Source organism: Hyperolius riggenbachi, chromosome 2 (genome assembly GCF_040937935.1).
Source record: "Hyperolius riggenbachi isolate aHypRig1 chromosome 2, aHypRig1.pri, whole genome shotgun sequence".
Taxonomy (NCBI): Eukaryota; Metazoa; Chordata; class Amphibia; order Anura; family Hyperoliidae; genus Hyperolius; species Hyperolius riggenbachi.
Window position 1 is genome coordinate 562,706,080 of NC_090647.1, and position 22,214 is coordinate 562,728,293.

The following is a 22,214-nucleotide window of genomic DNA, read 5'->3' on the forward strand; positions in this document are numbered from 1 at the left end:
AAATTTGTGTATCTCCTTTAAGGCATGGTAGGATCAGAGACATGGGGATGCTATTTCCGGTTTTAAAGGCGTTATCAGGTGAAATAATAATAAAAAAAAAAGCTTTACTCACCTGGGGCTTTCTCCAGCCCCTTGCAGTCGACTGTCCCACACTGACCGCTCCGCTCTCCGCCGCCGCCCCGGCGCAGAACTTCTACCACCTGCGCAGTACACCACAGGCAAGGTGGCCATGATTGACAGCAGTGCTTCACGCAGACGCAGTAAGGACGACCTCAGGGTCGGCCTCTGCACCGTGCGTGGAGACCGGGACATCGGCGGAGAGTGGAGCCGTCAGTGTGGGACAGTCGGCTGCAAGGGGCTGGAGAAAGCCCCAGGTGAGTAATGCTTTTTTTATTATTTCGCCTGATAACTCCTTTAAGAAAATATTTGTGAAAATACATTGTATTTTTGTAAAATGGTCAAAGGAAATGTATTTTGCAAAAATACATTATTTTTACTGTGAAAAATCACAAAAAGCGTGAAATCGGTTATTTTTAGCATGAAAATTCACGAAAAATTAAAAAAAAAAAAAAAATCACAAACCTATTACATGATTTTTTTATGGCATTTTCGACCGAAAGTCAAATGTAAGATTATTTTCACAGAAATAAATGTAAAAAGAATATCAACATTTTTGCTAATCACTAATGAACATATTAAAGTTATTTTAATGCATCATAAACGGGTGCAGTGACAGACTGCTGCTTCAGGCTGTATAGACCTTTCTATGCAGCCCGAAACAGCAGTCTGTCACTGCAGCCATTTGTGATGCATTACAAGAGCTTTAATACATTCACTGTGGTGGTGATGCTGACCCGTTCTTGTTCTTTGATTACTGTGAGCCCCCGGAGACACGGAGACTTGGGTCTCGGCACACTACTACCCTTTTGACTTTGTGTGGTGCGCCTTCATTACCAGACTAGAGTAGGGAGGCAGCTATACAGTAAGCACAACTGCCACAGAATTACACAACATAGTAGCCATAAGAAGGGAGGGGATACACAAGACTATGTGGCCCACCACACTGCAGTTCACAGAACAGCACGGTATAAGCTATACTATCCCACATTCTGCTCTCTGTCCTGAAAGAGCCTTTCAGCTCAGCTCTCCCTACAAAACACACTCACAAACTGTCTCCTCTCAGCTACACTTTTATAGTAGGGGGGCTGGCTGTTAGGAATGCTCCCACTAAGGGTGGTGGCTGGATAATGTAACACAGGAGACCAGGATACGAATCTCAGCTCTTCCTTGTTCAGTAAGCCAGCACCTATTCAGTAGGAAACTTTAGGCAAGACTCCCTATCACTGCTACTGCCTATAGAGCGTGCCCTAGTGGCTGCAGTTTTGGCACTTTGAGCCCGCCAGGAGAAAAGCATGATATAAATTATATTTTTTCCAAATTAATATCTGTCTTGTCTATTGGCCATTAGAACCCTCCTGACCTTAGTGTAGAGGTCATGTTAGGCATCAAGGGACAAAAATTTGCAGTGACAAACTTTTGTACTAGTTTTCGAACATGTGGCATTGCAAAACTCCAAAAATACTTTATGATACTTACGCCGCTGGCAAAGCTTGTATTGCGCAATTAGCGCAACCTGCGGGTAATGAGGGTTATGTCAGTCATGCATCCCTCTCCACATCAGTGTGGTAAGTAATGGTAAAACTGTTTGTGCATTTCATATTTACCACTGGTTAGTGGTTATGACCAATTGTGTGTCAAAAACACTTTTTACATTTTTTGTTCAAAAAGGTGGCATGTAGCGAGTTCAGGAAGAACTTTAGCCATGAATAATGTAGTACATTGCCTGCTCATCCCTTTTAATGATTAGCACATTAGATTTGTACTTTGGCAGATTATTTGAAAGACAATGGAAGAATATACTCAGCCAGGGAACATGTATAATTCAGCTACGTCAGTTGTTAAAATGACATGTTTGTCACCCTGATTATAAAGCAGGATACTATATTTTATCTGCTAGCTCTTTGTTATTAACAAAATGATTACCATCCAGGCAAATGCCGTGATGCAGTGTGTGGTCAGGTCGGAGGAGGAGCCCAGCACTGGGCTTATAGCTGACAGGCATGTAACACTTCCAGTTAGAATCAGCGATGACACTGCTACTACTACTGACCCTCATCACAGGTATGTCGGGGGGAGGGGGCTGATCTGGGCTGCAGGTACCACTTAAAGATGCATCCCCTACTACTACAGGCTAGAGCAAGAATTCTGAAAGTTAGGATAAAATGGTCTTTGATATTCATTGTTGCAATAGGTAGCATTGGAAGTTCACTGCATCATCCCCTGTGCTTCTTTCCCTGTTTCCACCCCACTACCCTCTAGATTATAAGCTCACAGAGGAAGGGATCTCCTCCTATTGTTACTTTTTTGCTGTACATTGCCATATGAACATGTACCAATTTTAGTGATATCTCAGCCCACACATTAACTATGCATGTATTTGTGCTTGTATTACCGAATGCCATGGCTGTACAGTGTCTTTAACTTCTCATGTATATATGTTCCCCAATACTTGTTGTGTACTACGTACAGCGCTACGGAAGATGTTGGCGCTATATAAATAAAAAATAATAATAATTCTGTTATTACTATTAATGGTTTAACTGAATTTTGTGGTCCAATAAATATTGAAGCTGGAATCTTTTTTGCCCACTATAAAGCTAGTCATATTTGGGTCAGTTACAGCCCGATATGCTGATGGCTGCCTCTCCATTCAGAAGTTGATTGGATTGTGGTCAGTACCCACACTATATTGCATATTCAGTCTAGATAGATTTCAGCAGAAATTATGCATTTGTCGAACTGCAAGCTGGACTGCAACGCTATGCGACCATCAATTTCAATTGATACACTGCCTATGATTGATTGAAGGTCAACCAATCAGGCATGTTGTGGCAATAGACGAATAGACAAACAGCAGAATCAATAAAACTGTCAGAATTAGGTTCAAAATAAATTTATAAATTTATGGTCGACCTAAGCTTAATTACAGCTTATGTGGGTGCTGTATAAAATGTATTTCAAACTTTTTGATTAAATATTTAAATGTCATACTATATGCATTATTTTAAACTATTAGTATAGAAATGTATCAAAATATATTACAGATGACAAAAATATATCAAAACTATTCTGATGCGGATCAGTTAGATCTTATTTCAATACGTTTTTATTGATTTTCATAATGGAAAAGAGAATATGCAAAACATGGATAAGCTACGCTCTGAGCACAGAGAGGAAAGGTATAAATTAACTCAGAAGAGTGATACAATAATGCTAGCAGTATGAAGAAAGAACAAAATAAATAAATAAATAAATAAACAACTGACAAACACTTACAAATCTACCTTAGTTGGAAGTTTTATGAAAACATAGCGTGTTGAAACAGAGCCCGTTCTTCGTGAACCTAAACGCAACCACCCAATTCCCATGGCCACTCTGGGCTTGGGAAGGAAAGGTCAGGTTTTTTTTTTAGTAAAATAAAAATACTATATCATTGTTAAACAAGGTAAAATAAACATCACAGTTTCTGGTCCGAAAAGAAGACATGGATAGTGATATTAATGTCTCAAATTGTGAGATAGCTCGATGTGGCTTTCATTGTCGTAGACTGATGATTTTGGATTTAGGATTTAGAAGAGTAAGACAAAGGCACTTGGATGAGTTACAGACCTGTTTGTATATGCTCCATCCCTATTGCCTGAAGAAGCGAGGTCAATCATGTGAAACGTGTTGTAGGATCTTTTTGTGTGTATAAATAAACTAATTTATTTATATTACATCAATAATATCTTGTGTCTGCTTGGAGGAGGTAAGTTCACCATGGCCTCCTTTATTTTTACACTTTTTAGATACTTTTTTTCTCTTGGCACCTCTGTATACCTATAACATAGAAGAGTAAGTTGTTCAGGTTGAGATTGATGTGGTCAGGAAGAAGAATCAAATACATTTTCAAGCTAGTTTTGTGGTGGGGAGAAATGGTCACATGGAAGCAGAGATCTATGTCTGATGTTTTTTTTTTTTCAAGTGAAAGGTTATTATTATTATTAATTGTATTTATAAAGCGCCAACATACTAAGCAGCGCTGGACAGTAAATAGGGATACATACATTGCAACAAGGGGTGACAGACAGAGAGGTAGCAAACGGTTATACAACAGAGCACAAGGTTATACATACAATCAGGGTATTAAATGCGGTTTACAGAAACCCGGCAAAACAAGTACGAGTTAGTCCATGAGAAGGGTGTAATTGCTGGGGTAGAAAAATTAAGGACACACTAAGGGAGGGGGGAGGCCCTGCCAAGGCTTACAATCTAAAGGGTGGGGGGACACATAAGTTAGGACTGTGGAAAGGGTGATTGACAGAGAGTTAGAGTGTGGTAGATGTGGGGTAGGCCAATTTAAAGAAATGTGTTTTGAGGACTTGCTTGAAGGTGTTGAAGGAAGGAGTGAGTCTGAGGGGGAGTGGAAGGGAGTTCCATACGGTGAGCGCAGCTCTTGAGAAGTCTTGTAAGCGTGCAAGGGAATGAGAGATGCGACTGGGGAGGTCAGGTGGAGATCACTGGAGGACCGGAGGGGGCGGGCAGGTATATATCTGTTGACGAGCTCAGAAATGTAGGTTGGGCTGGTCTTTTGCACAGATTTGTAGGTAAAGCACAAAACCTTAAAACTGATCCTGAAGCTGATAGGGAGCCAGTGTAGGGCTTTGCAGATTGGAGAAGTGGAAGCAGAGCGGTGGGAAAGATGGATGAGTCTAGCTGCTGCATTCATGACTGATTGAAGGGGTTCAATGTGTTTTAAGAGGAGGCCAGATAGTAGGGCATTGCAGTAGTCAAGGCGGGAGATTTGATGAGGGCATGGATGAGAAGCTTGGTAGTGTCCGGGCTCAGAAAGGGGCGGATTTTGGAGATGTTGCGAAGGTGGAAGTTGCAGGTTCTGGTAACATTTTGGATGTGTGGGCTGAAGGAGAGGGCAGAGTCTAGGGTGACGCCCAGGCAGCGGGCCTGGAAGGTAGGGCGGATGGTAGTGCTGTTGATAGTGATGTGAATATCTGGGAGAGGTGGTGCAGAGCGGGGCGGGAAAATCATAAGCTCAGTTTTATCCAGGTTAACCTTCAGGAACCTAGCTGACATCCAGGAGGAGATGGTTGATAGGCAGGAGGAGACCTTGTCCATGGTGGAGGGGGAGAGATTGGGGGTGTGGAGATAGATTTGGGTATCATCGGTATACAGGTGGTATTTGAAGCCCAGGGAGGAGATGACTTTGCTGATAAAGGAGATGTAAATTGAGAACAGTAGGAGGCCCAGAACAGAGCCCTGGGGGACCCCAACCAAGAGGGGTGTGGGAGTTGAGGAGGAACCATTAAAAGAGGTGGTGAAGTGGCAATTAAAGAGGTATGAGGATATCCAGGCAAGGGCGCTGCCACAAATCCCTAAGGACTGTAGGGATTGAAGGAGGAGGGGATGGTCAACTGTATCAAATGCTGAGGAAAGGTCAAGCAGTAGCAGGGTGGAGTAGTTTCCTTCAGCTTTGGCAAGGGTAAGGTCATTTACTACCTTGACGAGAGCGGTTTCTGTTGAGTGGGCAGGACGGAAGGTTCTCTTTGACATTAGCAAGGAACTGATTAAAAGGTAGCTTGTCCGAGGATTTCCAGTTGGTCGTGATTAAGTAAAGAGTGGACATTATAATGTGATATACTATTGGCCGAATTTGATAGTCCAATGTAACTAAATCATAGAGTAATAGGGCTAGTGTTGGGGATAGGCTGAAGTGGGAAGAAATGAGTAGTAGTGCTCGTAATGGGTCAATTATGATTATGCAAAATTTCATGTAATTTTTCACAATTTTGCATTGCGTAATTGCGTTTATGTTATGTACAGCATACTACATTTGTGAATCCTAATTATGCCTGTAATTACACAATTACGCGTAATTCACATTCAATGCATAAAAATATTTGCATCAATTTGCCAGTGTACTGTGCATGCATGGCTGTTAATTAAACATTCAATGTGAAAAATGTGTTCATTTGCAAAAAAACAAATTTGCGTTCATTAGCCAGTACATTATATTTAAATATTCTATGCAAAAAAATGTGCTCATACGCGTAAATTTTTTTTTGCGTTTATCAGCCAGTGTACTGCACACATACGGTTATTATTTAAATATTCATTGCAATGCATGCATAAAAACGGTCACATCTGCAATTTCGTGTAAATTACGCTAACATGCGGAATTACAGTTAGCAATTAAATTCACATACAAAGTGCTAACGCATAGGCATAATTTCTGCCCACCACTAGAAATGAGAGATTGTAGTAGTTTTTCTATTTTTTACCATAATTTGGTTACTATGGGGCATTCCCAAAACATATGTGTAAGGGTGCCTGTAGCCTGATTACATCTCCAGCAAATGGGCAACGTAGTGCTCAAGAACGAGGCAAGACGTCTGGGTGTAATATACCATCTGGTCAATATTTTTTGATGAAATTCCCAGTGGGAGATTGAATTGGGAGAATTAGAGAGATCTAGGTTCGGACTTAAAATGGTTATGGAGAAAAATGGAATTTTAATGAGAGTTGTAGAGCGATTGCTGGGGGGATATTTGAGAAAGGGTTTGCAAGCTTAGATGGAGGTGGAGATAGTAGGGTATCATGATTTTGTGGCTTTATAACCTAGTTACATCACCACTAGGAAATATTTTGGATGTGCTTCCAGCACTTTTAATTCTATGTATACCAATATTTTATCTTGCGACATTCCACCAGTATTTTAAGGGTTCTAGATTTTCAGCTAAATAAGAGGATCTTAAACAAGGAAGGCCCATACTATCTAGTTTTTTAGGCAATATCATAAAGTGATGGGCAATTCTAGGCTTTTTCCCTTGTCATATATATTGGTTAATAAGTCTTTTTAGATTTTTTAAAGAAGCTAAATTTCAGAGGGATGTGTGTCATGCTGAATATGTTAGAATTTAATGGAGAATGATGCATGAAGGGATATTAACCACTTCACCCCCCAAAGGGTTTTTATCCTAACGGACCAGAGCAATTTTCACCTGTCTCCGACTCTCCGCTCCTCCCTTTCTGTGGGTAGCAGATTTTGCTAAGAATTATTTTATTCTAAATGCGTTTTAACCGGAAATATAAGAAAAAAAAAAAATTATTATTTCTCAGTTTTTGGCCAATATAGTAAAAATAAAATGTTCTTCTGTGGATAAAACACACAAATGTATTTGTCCCGATTATTAAACCATTTAAATTATATCCCTATCACAATGTATGGTGACAATATATTATTTGTAAATATAGGTGTAATTGTTCTGTTTTTTTTTTGGAGTCCGGTCAATAATTACACGCCCTTATGTAGTAAAATAACAGTAATATGCCCAAATGAAATACATATTAAAAAACAGCAGATTCCCTAAGGCAACTATTTATATATCTATTTTTTTTACTTTTTTAAACACTGTTTGGGGGGAGAATGGAGCCTTTGAAGGGGATTAATTTTATAATTTTTTTATATATATTTATTGTGTGTGTGTAATTAACTTTTCACCACTAGATGGCACTAGAAACACTATCATGATTTCCAGAAAGTGTTCACCTCTTTTTTTCCCCCCTAACTCATGCTTTTACTACTTCCTGTCATTAGGAATGGACATTGCCCTTGATCCGGGTCATGTCCATTTATTCCAGGCATTGCAATTGCTCAGGGGAACCTTTATTCCCCTTCCCCATTCACGGATCTCTGTGTCTTGGTGGGTATGAGCAGCAGGCAGGTGCGCTGGCTTGCCGCTAAGTGGTTAAAGAGGGACTGTCAGCCACAAAATCAAATTCCATTTACCCACTGCTCTGTTATTAAAATGCAGTCTACAACCTGACCCTGCATTGCAAGCACTCCATTCTAATCGTTTGTTTCTAAATGTTTCTGCTTTATGTAAATCTTATCTCAGTCAGCCTGGTTCTATTTTTTACATTGCTGACAAGAAGGAAGCTTTTCATCACCCCTCCCACATTCCTGCTCCTCACTGATTGGCTGAGGGCAGTTCAGTGAGCTGCTGAAATCTGATCTATGCTGTGCTCATGTGTTTTTACAAAGCAAGCTAGCTATGACAGTGCAGTTTCTAGGAGAAAAAAAAGTAAGGGAGGAAATGATATCAGGATTGGCTTCAGTCAGATTGAATCAAGATGGAAAATGCCAGGAACAGAATTCTGTTTATTTACTATAAAAAAATCACTGATATCAAAATATGGTTAGTACAATACATCTGTTATGTAAGTAGAACAAGTAATTATATATGTGTTTGGGATAGCGTGGCTGTCTGTTGCCTAAATTCCCATTAGGTTTGACGTGGAGTGGTTGAGTTTGTTCAATGACGCAAATGAAAATTAATCTAATATTTTAACTGTTTGTTCTAAAGAGTTTATGGGGTCTGCCATGGAAAGAGTGACATTGTCTGCAAACAGACTTATGCAAATCCCTTGGATTTTAGGATCAGATCTAAGTCTTTCTGCAACTTTTTCTATTAGAAGGGAGAAGATCTCTGGGGAGGGTGGGCAGCCTTGCCAACTGCCCTTAGATATTGAAAACCTGTTGGAGAGAAAGCCTGCGGCCTTCACCCTTGCTAAAGGGGAGGTAAACAGAGCTAATACAGCATTCAGGATGTTGCCTTGAAGGCCACATTTTCTTAAGGTGCTTTCCAGAAACCCCAAGTGTTCTCTATCGAAGGCCCTCTCTGCACCAAAGAGAGAGTCAGAGAAGGCCTTCCAGAAACCTCCAAACTTCTTATCACATTAATTATGCACGTAGTCCCATCTAGGGCTTGTCTGCCTGTTGTGAAACCCACCCGGTCAGTGGCTAAAAGTGAGGAAGAGATTTCCATATCGGAAACAGCTACTAGTGGAAACCGGCCCTAAAGGGCTAAAACAAAGCACTGCAGAAAATATTGGCAGCGCTTCCAGATACAGGCTGCACCCAAATTGACTACCTGCATAGATGTGCAGAGCTCAAATTATGGGCAAATTACACAACTTGCATTCAAAACAGATACAGTAAAGGAGGACATTAGCTTCAACAAACAGTCTGCGCACAGATTGCTTCTTATTAGACTCTTCCACGATGATGACATGCCCTCACGGAAGAGACCTAATCACTAGTCTAACAGTTAAAACATAATTCTTACCTGGGGCTGCTAGCCATAAAGGGCCTGCACATTTTTGCTGTTAATTTGCCAGCAGCTCGGCCAGTTTCTTGGGGATATTATAAGTCTTTAGCATGAAGCTGTAATAGTAAATCCTCCTGAAGAGGGCCGACGATATCGGCTGAAACGCGTAGAGGTTTATGAGGTTTACATCTACATATAAAAAATTCCGCTGTGGGATCCTGAACTTAGGCAGCCGCATCAGCGCGCAGCGACTGCCTGGATACAAAGGTCCAGTGATCTGAGGTGACGTCACCTACCAACAAGAGCTAGCCGAAGACCAGCTGAGTTGATGTGCGGCGAGCGGAACTCTGAGCCTATCAGACGGAAGTGACGTACGCCGCCACGGGGAACCAGCTTGGTGAGGCAACGAGCGGAGATCGATACAGTAGCCAGCTGTCCAGATTGGATTTCTGACTTAAACGGATTTGGTGAGTGGGGAGTAGGCAAACGGCCACTCTGATCAACTATATACCAACAACACAGCACCATTTGGTAAGCGGAGACACGGCAGATAGTTGCACTAATGACTGTATGCAAATTACTCTGCAAGGAGTCCACGGAGTTGTGAGATATACACCCAACCCACTGTGACATCCTTATTTTGGATCATATATTGGTTCTTTTACCTGGAAACAGGACATAGTCCGGATTTTAGGAGATCTATAGGAGATTACATGCAAATCTGGATGTTTAGGAACTCTGTGTAATTCACACAATCTTTATGGAATAGTCAATATTTTTATCTTTTTTATACAAAATTTTTTGAAGGGCCCTTCTTGGAAAGTTTTCTAAATTGTGTATGTGGAGTGAATGTGTCTTCGAAGTAATTGGGGAGAATTCTTGGCGGGATTTAAGTGCAAGGAATCTACTGTGAATTAAAAGCAATAAAGAGATATATTTTAGCGCGAGTTGCTGCCTTTTGACTATATGAAGCTGAATGTGCTTTGTTTTCTTGCAGGTGCTGATGCAATGGTGGTGATCCAATATCCTCCCACCATTCATGTCACTGTGGGTGGAAATGCCACCATGTACTGTGATTTCACCAGTGCTTCGGAGGTAAACATTGAGCAGCACTATTGGACATTCAATGAATTAAATGATTCTCTGGGGAACACCTCGATAAGGACTGTCACCCCAACCTCTCTCGTCATCTCCTCTGTCACAGCAAATGACACTGGAAATTACACCTGCGTTAAACTTGCCTCATCGTTTGAAAAATCCAAGGGGAATGGGACATATGTGACAGTCACAGGTGAAAAACAGTTAGTATATATTCATATACAAGTCTGACATATTCTACAACCACTGATCCATTCTTATCAGTCTCTGCACCAGAGGAGCTTACACTCTAATGTCCTCACCACAGTCACACACTATTATTATGATACATTTATATAGCTCTGACATATTCCACAGCGCTGTACAGAGATCACTGATCCATTCCCACCAGTCTCTATACCAGAGGAGCTTACACTCTAATGTCCTCACCACCGTCACACACTATTATTATTATTATACATTTATATAGCTCTGACATATTCCACAGCGCTGTACAGAGATCACTGATCCCTTCCCATCAGTCTCTGCACCAGAGGAGCTTACACTCTAATGTCCTCACCACAGTCACACACTATTATTATTATTATTATACATTTATATAGCTCTGACATATTCCACAGCGCTGTACAGAGATCACTGATCCATTCCCATCAGTCTCTGCACCCCAGGAGCTTACACTCTAATGTCCTCACCACAGTCACACACTATTATTATTATACATTTATATAGCTCTGACATATTCCACAGCCCTGTACAGAGATCACTGATCCATTCCCATCAGTCTCTGCACCAGAGGAGCTTACACTCTAATGTCCTCACCACAGTCACACACTATTATTATTATACATTTATATAGCTCTGACATATTCCACAGCATTGTACAGAGATCACTGATCCATTCCCATCAGTCTCTGCACCAGAGAAGCTTACACTCTAATGTCCTCACCACAGTCACACACTATTATTATTATACATTTATATAGCTCTGACATATTCCACAGCGCTGTACAGAGATCACTGATCCATACCCATCAGTCTCTGCACCAGAGGAGCTTACACTCTAATGTCCTCACCACAGTCACACACTATTATTATTATACATTTATATAGCTCTGACATATTCCACAGCGCTGTACAGAGATCACTGATCCATTCCCATCAGCCTCTGCACCACAGGAGCTTACACTCTAATGTCCTCACCACAGTCACACACTATTATTATTATACCTTTATATAGCTCTGACATATTCCACAGCGCTGTACAGAGATCACTGATCCATTCCCATCAGCCTCTGCACCAGAGGAGCTTACACTCTAATGTCCTCACCACAGTCACACACTATTATTATTATACTGTACATTTATATAGGTCTGACATATTCCACAGCGCTGTACAGAAATATCTACGACCACACAGCTTTAAATTATATATACAGTACAGTATTTGCATACTAGCCGTGTTTAGCACATTTAATTGTAATAAATTGTCATTTAAGGGGCACTATGGCGAAAAATTTAAAAATGTAAAATATGTGCAAACATAGACAAATAAGAAGTACACTTTTTCCAGAGTAAAATGAGCCATAAATTACTTTTCTCCTATGTTGCTGTCACTTACAGTAGGTAGTAGAAATCTGACAGAAGCGACAGGCTTTGGACTAGTCCATCTCTTCATAGGGGATTCTCAGCAAGGCTTTTATGCATTATTAAGATATTCCCTAAAAAGGATTTAAATAATGATGCCGACCAGTTGCAGCAAGTTGCAACTGCCATTCACTACGTGTTTTTGAAAATAAATAAATCCCTGAGAATTCCCCATAAAGAGATGGACTAGTCCAAAATAAGTCGCTTCTGTCAGATTTCTCTACCTACTGTAAGTGACAGCAACATAGGAGAAAAGTAATTTATGGCTCATTTTACTCTGGAAAAAAACGTACTTCTTATTTGTATATGTTTGCACATATTTTACATTTTACAATTTTTCGCCATAGTGCCCCTTTAATGATGTTTAGTGTTTTCTATTTTGTTCTAGAAGGGGGAACTTCAATCAACTCTTTTACTAATTATAACCCGTATGCTCTAATGGGCCTCATCCCACTCTTGCTGGCGTTTCTGCTCTGCCTGATACGTATGGCCAGAAGAGGTGTGGAAGCGGATTGTACAGGTTAGTTAATTTGACAATGCAGGGGTATTGAGGGTGAGAGGAAGCACCCAGCAAAGGAAGCAAGGTCTCTAATGGGTGGCATTAGGTATTCAGGAAGTGAAAACTATTTGTGGCTATGGGTTGTGGTTAGATCTCCACTGGGTCATGTACACTCCAGGACAGGGTGCTTAGACTGAGTGCAGATCTCACCACCTTTTTTTCTACTCCCAGGGGGGAAAAAATCAGTTGATTCCATAATGAGGTGCCTTGTTGTCTGCTTGCCTGCTGGGAGCAGCGTCCAGGGATGTTATTAGACAAAAGACAGGAGAGGGAGTTTATACTGCTGAGGTGAATGTTAGTACCTGCAGTGCCTAAATGCCTGCTCATCTGCAGAGAGGGACATTCTGCCTTCCTTATGGCTCCCAGCAATGTGAAGGAATCATACAGATGAAGACATCCCAGTGAGTGGGGGAAATGGAGGTGCATAAACAAGGCATGGCAGACTAAACTAAGATAGGAAAAAACATTCAAAAGTAGGGCAGAAAATAGTGTGTACTAATTGACCACTGTGGTATGTGCGCTCCTCCTCTCGAATCTCAGCACAAATTGATTATGCAATGTTATAAAGCAAGGCTTACAACCATATAAAATATAAAATAATAATAGTAAAATTTAGAAACATAGCGTAATACAGTTGGGGCTACAAGATTCAAATCTTCCACCCAGGTGACAGCACCAAACCGTGCCACATGTGAGCCACACCACCACACTGTGTATCCACAAATGGTAAAACTCAAAGCTCACTGAATATAATGGCGGACCATGACAGTTCAGCTAAAGCATTTAATCACACTTCCTTGTTCTAAGTTCTTAATCCACAGCCTTCTCCCTTCAAGGACTCAGATAAAAGGTATCATAGCATAACACCGTTTATTTAAAACAATTAAAACATAGTAGTGCACTCACATTTAAAACGAGAATAATGCGCATATCAGTTGTATGATGATAGGACGTCCTTACTGCCGCCGTTCCAGCGTCTCCACGATCGCCACGAGGCCATGGAACGGTGGCAGTAAGGACGTCCTATCATCATACAACTGATATGCGCATTATTCTCGTTTTAAATGTGAGTGCACTACTAGGGGCCAGCAGATGGAATGCTGGGGTATCACACTCTAGCAGCTCTCAATGCTCGGCTGTGTGGCAGGCTGATAGGAGACAACAAAGGAGGAGGAGCGTTCTGTAGTGTGATATCCTTTATTCAAACAAAGATGCGCAATACAAATGCACTGTGATGAAGATATAAACAAGCATATCTTAGTGTAGAGCTATAGAGATCTTATCCAGTGGGGTGCAACCGGAGAACTTCAGTGGCCAGCAGCAGTTGGGGTCTGCATGGATGGATGACCCTAAGTGCCCACCCTGGACCTTTTGTGTGCCAGTGACGTCACAACGCGTTTTGGCATATCCAAGCTTTCGTCAGGTGACGTCATTAGCACGCAATGCCATAAATAGTGAAGTTAGAAGAAGTGATAGATGTAAAACCTGCCCACAGGTGTGTCCAGATGTTCCAACTATACCACCTTTTTGCATCAAGCATAATTGATTTACCGTATTTATCAGCATATAACCATTCCATAAGACATTCCAGACGATAAGACGCACCTAAGTTTTTTAGAGGGCAAAAACCAGGGGCAAAAAAATATGCTAAACCTGGTGCACCCATGGTCCAGGGGCGTCTTGTAGATGTTCTTGCCCAATTATTGTGTTCCTTTCATACCTCATGTGTCCTCCTGAGTCCCATGTGTCTTCCTGTGTCCCCCATGTGTCCCCTTCTATCCCTTGTTTCCCCTTCTGTTCTCATGTGTCCATTTCTGTTGGCCATGTGTCCTTCATGTCACTTCCACCCCCCCCCCTCCCCCCGTGTCCTCCTCCGCTCCCCCTGAAAAAATGACAGCTGCGGCTCACCTAATCCGATGGAGCCTGTGCTGATCAGAGACCTCTCCTCTCCTTCACTGCTTCCCTAGTGCCAGCTTCTGCCGATGACATGATCAGCAGAAGCCGGCACTAGGGGTACAGTGAGTAGGAGGAGACGTCTCTGATCACCGTGGGCTCCGCTGCTTTCATTTATTCAGGGTATGCGGAGGAGGATACAAGGGGGGAGTGGAGGAGACATTTGGACAGTACAGGGATTCCCCAACATTGCAGCGGGTCAGCAGTTCATATAAGGGGCGTTCGTAAGTCGGGGACTCCCTTTATTTGGCATATAAGACGCAATGACTTTTCTCCCCATTTTTGAGGGAGAAAAAGAGTTTCTTTTATGCTGAAAAATAGAGTACTTATTTATTCAATACAAAATCCTTTGCTAGGATGCAACTGTGATGATTATCATATACAGTGGGTTGCAAAAGTATTCGGCCCCTTAAAGTTTTCCACATTTTGTCACATTACTGCCATAAACATGAATCAATTTGATTGGAATTCCACGTGAAAGACCAATACAAAGTGGTGTACACATGAGAAGTGGAACGAAAATCATACATGATTCCAAACATTTTTTACAAATCAATAACTGCAAAGTGGGGTGTGCGTAATTATTCAGCCCCCCTGAGTCAATACTTTGTTGAACCACCTTTTGCTGCAATTACAGCTGCCAGTCTTTTAGGGTATGTCTCTACCAGCTTTGCACATCTAGAGACTGAAATCCTTGCCCATTCTTCTTTGCAAAACAGCTCCAGCTCAGTCAGATTAGATGGACAGCGTTTGTGAACAGCAGTTTTCAGATCTTGCCACAGATTCTCGATTAGATTTAGATCTGGATTTTGAATTGGCCATTCTAAGACATGGATATGTTTTGTTGTAAACCATTCTATTGTTGCTCTGGCTTTATGTTTAGGGTCGTTGTCCTGCTGGAAGGTGAACCTCCACTCCAGTCTCCAGTCTTTTGCAGACTCCAAGAGGTTTTCTTCCAAGATTGCCCTGTATTTGGCTCCATCCATCCTCCCATCAACTCTGACCAGCTTCCCTGTCCCTGCTGAAGTGAAGCACCCCCAGAGCATGATGCTGCCACCACCATATTTGACAGTGGGGATGGTGTGTTCTGAGTGATGTGCAGTGTTAGTTTTCTGCCACACATAGCGTTTTGGATTTTGGCCAAAAAGTTCCATTTTGGTCTCATCTGACCAGAACACCTTCTTCCACATGTTTACTGTGTCCCCAACATGGCTTGTGGCAAACTGCAAACGGGACTTCTTATGCTTTTCTGTTAACAATAGCTTTCTTCTTGCCATTCTTCCATAAAGGCCAACTTTGTGCAGTGCACAACTAATAGTTGTCCTATGGACAGATTCCCCCACCTGAGCTGTAGATCTCTGCAGCTCGTCCAGAGTCACCATGAGCCTCTTGACTGCATTTCTGATCAGCGCTCTCCTTGTTCGGCCTGTGAGTTTAGGTGGACGGCCTTGTCTTGGTAGGTTTACAGTTGGCACATACTCCCATTTCTGAATGATCGCTTGAACAGTGCTCCGTGGGATGTTCAACGCTTTGGAAATCTTTTTGTAGCCTAAGCCTGCTTTAAATTTCTCAATAACTTTATCCCTGACCTGTCTGGTGTGTTCTTTGGACTTCATGGTGTTGTTGCTCCCAATATTCTCTTAGACAACCTCTGAGGCCCTCACAGAGCAGCTGTATTTGTACTGACATTAGATTACACACAGGTGCACTCTATTTAGTCATTAGCACTCATCAGGCAATGTCTATGGGCAACTGACTGCACTTAGACCAAAAGGGGCTGAATAATTACGCACACCCCACTTTGCAGTTATTTATATGTAAAAAAATGTTTGGAATCATGTATGATTTTCATTCCACTTCTCACGTGTACACCACTTTGTATTGGTCTTTCACGTGGAATTCCAATAAAATTGATGCATGTTTGTGGCAGTAATGTGACAAAATGTGGAAAACTTCAAGGGGGCCGAATACTTTTGCAAGCCACTGTATGAACTTAGACATAATTGATTTATTTCAGCAGCAAGCTTTATTGATTACATTCAGACTTCGGGGAGTCTTGTATCTGTTTTTAATGATCTTCTCTTGCTGTTGGACACGCCCTGAATCAAACGTATTGTACCGTATTTCAAATGACTTCATATGTATCTCTTGACGTTGAATTTGAACCATCTGCACATGGGCAACTTTTATTTGGCTTTGCACCTTTTCATTCCAAGCTACGTGGTGGTAGATCGATACAGCTGGAGACGTCCTGGGTAGCTATAAGGTAGGGCACATGGAACAGGGAATGGCAGCAGTCTGCTAGGGAAGTGGAAAAGGAAGATCATTCAGGGACAAGTTAGAGACTGGGGTTTAAGGAGAACCTCTCACACTCCACATATATTTGGTGCTGTTACTCTGATTTCTTTCTTTCTATCACAGGATTTAGATTTCTCCCTGCAGGATGCCAGACATCATCTGCTGAGAGGAGAGCTGGACGGACATATGAAGAGGTTAGTGTAAAAGCTCTTACCCACTCGCCTTCCGTATCCAATTATCCAATAACTTCCTGCACCAGCAGTGGCCAGAATTACCATCAGAAAAAGGATAGCTCATGATGGCCCAGAACCACTTTCCTACTGGTTTTGGGTCACCATCAAAGTAGGGATTATCTACCAGGCAAACCTAGGCCAATTCTATGGATAGCGTCTCAGCCAACACACTACTGTTCCTTAAAAAATACCTGATAGTAAATGTTAATCATGGCTCAGAGCGGTCTGGCTGAAAAAGAGTATTTGTACAAGAAAAAAGCAGAACCCATCTGCAAGCCAAAGCACTCAATGAGTCATGTATGTAGAAAAGTAAATATCATGTATTATTTCCATTAAAACTCCCTAAAATAGGATAAATCTATTGACATACATATAAACAAGAAAGTGACATATTTAAGAAATAATCAACGGTCTGTAAGCCCACTCAGCATGCCTTCAAATGGCAACCTGGATATAATCAAGTCCCCGTAGTGCAAAAAACACAGTGTGGCCTGTGCAAGCACCATATGTGATCGAGCCAGTGATACCATATCAAAGAAGAAACATAGCTTGACATTAGTGGCTGGTTTGTGATATAGATGCCTTGAGTATATCAGTTCACTCATAGACATGTGGTGGTATATGCATTATACATATGAAGATCCAAGTATAAACTGATTCTGATGCAGACCAGTATGAATTCCGCTGCCCGTTATAATCCGATACCAGCTGCAAACAACTGTAGATGTCCAATCGCAACATCCATGCAAAATACTTGTAAAGCAAAAAGTTCCAGCAAGATGCAATGGCTTATGTTATAGCTACCACTCCTCGAGAAAGTTTGCAAGTCCATGCGCCACTCTGAATGGTCCGTCCAGCAAGGACAATGAAGACGTAGTTGGTATTCACTGGCATGAAGGGAGCATCCAGTAGTGTAAAGTATAAGCTGTAGTGGGCTTTCTGTCGACCGGTTTTGCCGGTCACTTTCTTGTTTATATGTATGTCAATAGATTTATCCTATTTTAGGGAGTTTTAATGGAAATAATAAATGTTTTTTACTTTTCTACATACATGACTTATTGAGTGCTTTGGCTTGCAGATGGGTTCTGCTTTTTTCTTGTACAAACCTAGGCAAGTGCCTGGGGTCTAGTGGGTGTCAAGACGTCCACCTGTCACCTTATCTGACCTCTCTTCACTTCAGGTTACTAAAAGGACCACAAATCTACTACCTTGCCTAGGGCCGCATTACATTTTAATCCATTACTGGTCACCATATGCTCCCTGGAGACTCAGTAGTACTTGGTCCAAGCTCTACCTCATATAACTATGCTAATCCATGTCTTGATGAGGAGCAAAATCTCTGTATGCACGTTGCATTGGTTTGGCTCTGTAAAATGTATAAGCTATAGGCACACTGTACACCAGCTGTTCTGAATGTTTGTCTGGCTTTTAGGGGCATGAAGAGAGGATTTGCCTATTGAAAAGAGATGCATCATGGGAGATCTTTCCTGCTCCCTTAAAGAGAACCTGTATTGAAAAAATATCGATACTTCCATCAGTAGAGGGAAGCCTTTGCCCACTTTTCCTATGCAGAGTCCCACTGAGCACATCCGACAAGCGCTTCAGATATGTTCTCTTGGTTGTATTCCCCTCTGTGTACGAGTTTGGCCTAGATGATAACTAAGCAGGAAATGTCCACCAAGCAGCAATTAAAGAACACCTGAAGCTTGATTCACAAAGCGTGATTACTGCTATCCTGGCCGTGATAAGCTCAGCGCGCGGATTAGCAGGCGTACAGGTTTGCGCGCGTAATAGTAAAGGTTTGCGCGCATTCACTTTCCCCGTTCATGCACTAACCCATATGTTAGCGTGTGAATGGGAAAATTAATATGCGCAGCAAACCTTTACTATTACGCACACAAACCTGTACGAGCGCTAATCCGCGCGCTAAGCTTATCACGCCCAGTATAGCATTTATTTGTGAATCAAGCTCCTGAAGCAGGAGGGATATGAAGGCTGACAAATTCATTTTCTTTTAAATAATAAAAGAATGAGCTATCTGGCATTTTAAATATTTGCTGCACCCGGTTCTCCTCTGCCTACTAAAATGTAAATCATTGAACACAAGTGACTTTTAGAAACACACAATATTAACCTTCTTGGAGGAGATCAGTCCTTTTTAAAACGTAACTTTTAATTGTCATTTAAACATTCAGAGAACTGATAGCCAATTGTTATCTTAAAATACACCTGTAAGAAAAAAAACAGCCCCTATGGGGCACTTACCTCAGGAGGGAGGAAGACTCAGGATCCTAATGAGGCTTTTCTTGTCCTCTTTAGCCTCAGGGATCCAGCGTTCCCCCATAAACTCCCCCGACAAGCACTACTGCGCAGGCACGACACTATTTACCTAGCGCAATCCAGCGCAGGCACAGTAGCTTTCCGATGGGCTCCTGTGGAAATAGCTGAGCCCGATTGGGTCTGCTCTACTGAGCAGGCGTGGCAAACTAAGTTAGGTCAGCACACTGTTGTCTCAAATGCAGTTTTTCATTTTACTGCATAACTCAACACAAGCTTGACAATTGTTTCGGGGTCACGAAGGGTCCCCTTCTTCAGGGAAAAAAAAAAGTGCAGACATACAGACGTGAGTGGCCTGCGCAGTAGTGGACTTGATCGGGCTCAGCTTTTTAAGTCTGAGCCTGAACTGAAAGCCGTTACTGCTCCTGCGCTGGATCGGGGTAGGTAAATATTTACCTCCCTGGTGTTCGGAGGCTTCAAGCACCGCAACGGAGGGACGTATGAGGACTCACTGGAAAATCTTCATTAGGATCCAGAGGTGTCCCCTTCCCGAGGTAAGAATCCCCCAGGGGCTGTTTTTGTCATTACAAGTTCACTTTAAAGTTTTAATGGCAATTTAAAGTGAGGCTTTATCTAGGGTTGGTCTCTTCCAAGATGGTTAATATTGTGTAAAACATAAATTAGGCAGTGTGCTCTTCAAATTATATTTAAGCAGTGTGTTCCCAAAACATTAACGGGCAGAATACCCCCAAATCATAATCAGGCAGTGTTTTAAGGTTAGTAATTAGAATGCTAAGAATATTGAATTATTTGTGAAGCCGGTAAAAGTGCTCTCTTTACAATGTAAATACAATCATATCATAATGTCCCACCTTGCTGCATGATAGCTGCACTGAACAGGAGCCATTGTTACTCCTTTTCAATATCTGGACTAATGCATTAACTGGAAATAAATTCTGACACTCTTGCCTGCCAGTTACTAACCTTTAAAGGAAAACATCTTTGCTACAGCTGATACTGCAGTGTGTCTACTTCCTGCTTTCATGAAAGCAGACATATTGTTAACACCCTGTTTTTACAAATTAGCCGCTCTGCCGAGGCAGCCAGCTGGCACAGCTGAGAGATCAAATTACAGTGGTGATTAGTTACAGATGAGGGGGAATTACTAAACTAAATCTAAACTCTCTAAATACATACAGGGTACATTTCTCTCTGTTTTCCTTCTGTCTTGTGCAAGAGTTCAGGTCCACTTTAATGTTGTATATGATTCAGTAAAATTGACATCATTATCGCAGCTTTCTGTTGTTTCCTTTGTGTGTCACAGGAGGATATGGAGCTGCAGTATGCCACTATAGCCCATCGTCCAGCTGGTGAACAGAAGAGGAAGGAGAGAAGCAGGGAGAGGGCAGATGATGTAGAATATGCCCCAGTGAGGAGAGCTGCCCCAGACCGATCCGCCACATCTGGCCAGAAGAACGCAGACCCAGAAAACTTGTGTTACGCTACTCTGACTATGTCCCTGCCAAACACCAGGCCTCTGCAGCAGCCTGCCACTCTCTCTGATTGTGTATATTCCCAAGTGGCTTCTCAGAGGTCATAGACCCGACGCAATGCAGAGGTGCAGCTAAATCTGAAAACTGATCAGTCTTCTGGTGCAGGGGCGGAGCTACAATCTTGGGGAACCCCAGTGAAAGTTTGATGAGGCATTCCCAACAGCTCTGCTCCCTTTTTATGGTGGACAGAGTTCATATAAAAAAGTATGACCACCAAGAACCCCCTACCTCATCAGGAAAATGTGCTAACCATGTTGAGAAACTGGACAAGTATCGTGGCTATGACATCTACATGTATGATCCGTATAGAGCACAAGACAGATGTTGTCACCTGACCGCACAGCATGAAACCTCTAACAACCATGAAGTCTCCCCGCTGGTGTGGCCAGCCAGGGCAGATCAGGTCATTTGGGCGCAGGGATTGGCAGGCATCTAATAGAAGACTGTGCGGATTATCAGTAATCGGTGCCTAGGCAGGGAGTTGAGCGCACAATGCAGACAGTAGCCAATCAGCTACTACATAGGAAATAGTGGTTGCAGCAAATCATAGACCATTGGCTACAACTTGTGGTCATTTAGGATTAGTGTTAGGAATAAGGTGTGGAGGTTATTGCTAGGCATGGGGGAAGGGGGGCGGAAGGTTCATGTGAGAATGGGGGTCCGGTAAGTCAATAATAAGATATTGGTATAATTAATATATGTAAATTACCAATAATTTTACCAGGGATACCACCCGGAACCCAACTGAAGTGGTGCCGCTGCTATGTATACTAAGCCATTGTACTAGCATTCAGATCCTACATCGAGTTTAATACTTTGGCTTCTTTAAAGCTCGTAAAATGGCTGATGACCATTCTCAACAACTATTGGAAGAATTAAGTCTGAAGACGTGACGCTCCCAGTCATTTCCATCCATATATTGTGCTATTTTCCATCTCCTAGCCCCTCATTACCTCCTCCAGCATCAGATTCCTCACTTTGATGCAGCCACACACTTTCATTCACCTCCATCCTGTGATCTTGTTATGTATGTCATGTGACATCATGTACGGGAGAAGAAAACTCGCAAACAAGACAGAGATGAGTGACAGCAGGCAGAACCCAATGCTGGAGGAGGTGAGATATTTTTGCTTTGAATTCATGACAGCAGAACTACTCTGAAAGGGCAGCAGGATCAGGGGGGCAGGGACTGCCAGGGGCAGGGGGGTAGGGGCCTCTGGTTTTATTGCAGCCCTCTACTTTTGTGTGTTACACTACATCAGCTGCAGTTTGTATCCTTCCGGAATCACTTAGTGTCTTGGTCCGTTTTGGTTACCAGATCACAATCTGAAGGGTGTAGTTCTTCTATGTACTCACCTCACCTAGGGGTTCCTCC

The 22,214-nt window shown here is 42.1% G+C and overlaps 1 protein-coding gene across 1 annotated transcript; it reads left to right on the plus strand.

Moving 5' to 3' along the window:
• Positions 1-229: 229 nt before the first annotated feature.
• Positions 230-21,386, plus strand: LOC137545302 (uncharacterized). Its single transcript, XM_068266418.1, has 5 exons — positions 230-374; positions 10,222-10,515; positions 12,355-12,486; positions 16,900-16,970; positions 20,611-21,386. Exons 1-5 carry the CDS (start codon positions 230-232, stop codon positions 20,884-20,886), a joined length of 918 nt encoding a protein of 305 aa, XP_068122519.1. The 3' UTR covers positions 20,887-21,386.
• The last annotated feature ends 828 nt before the right edge of the window (positions 21,387-22,214 follow it).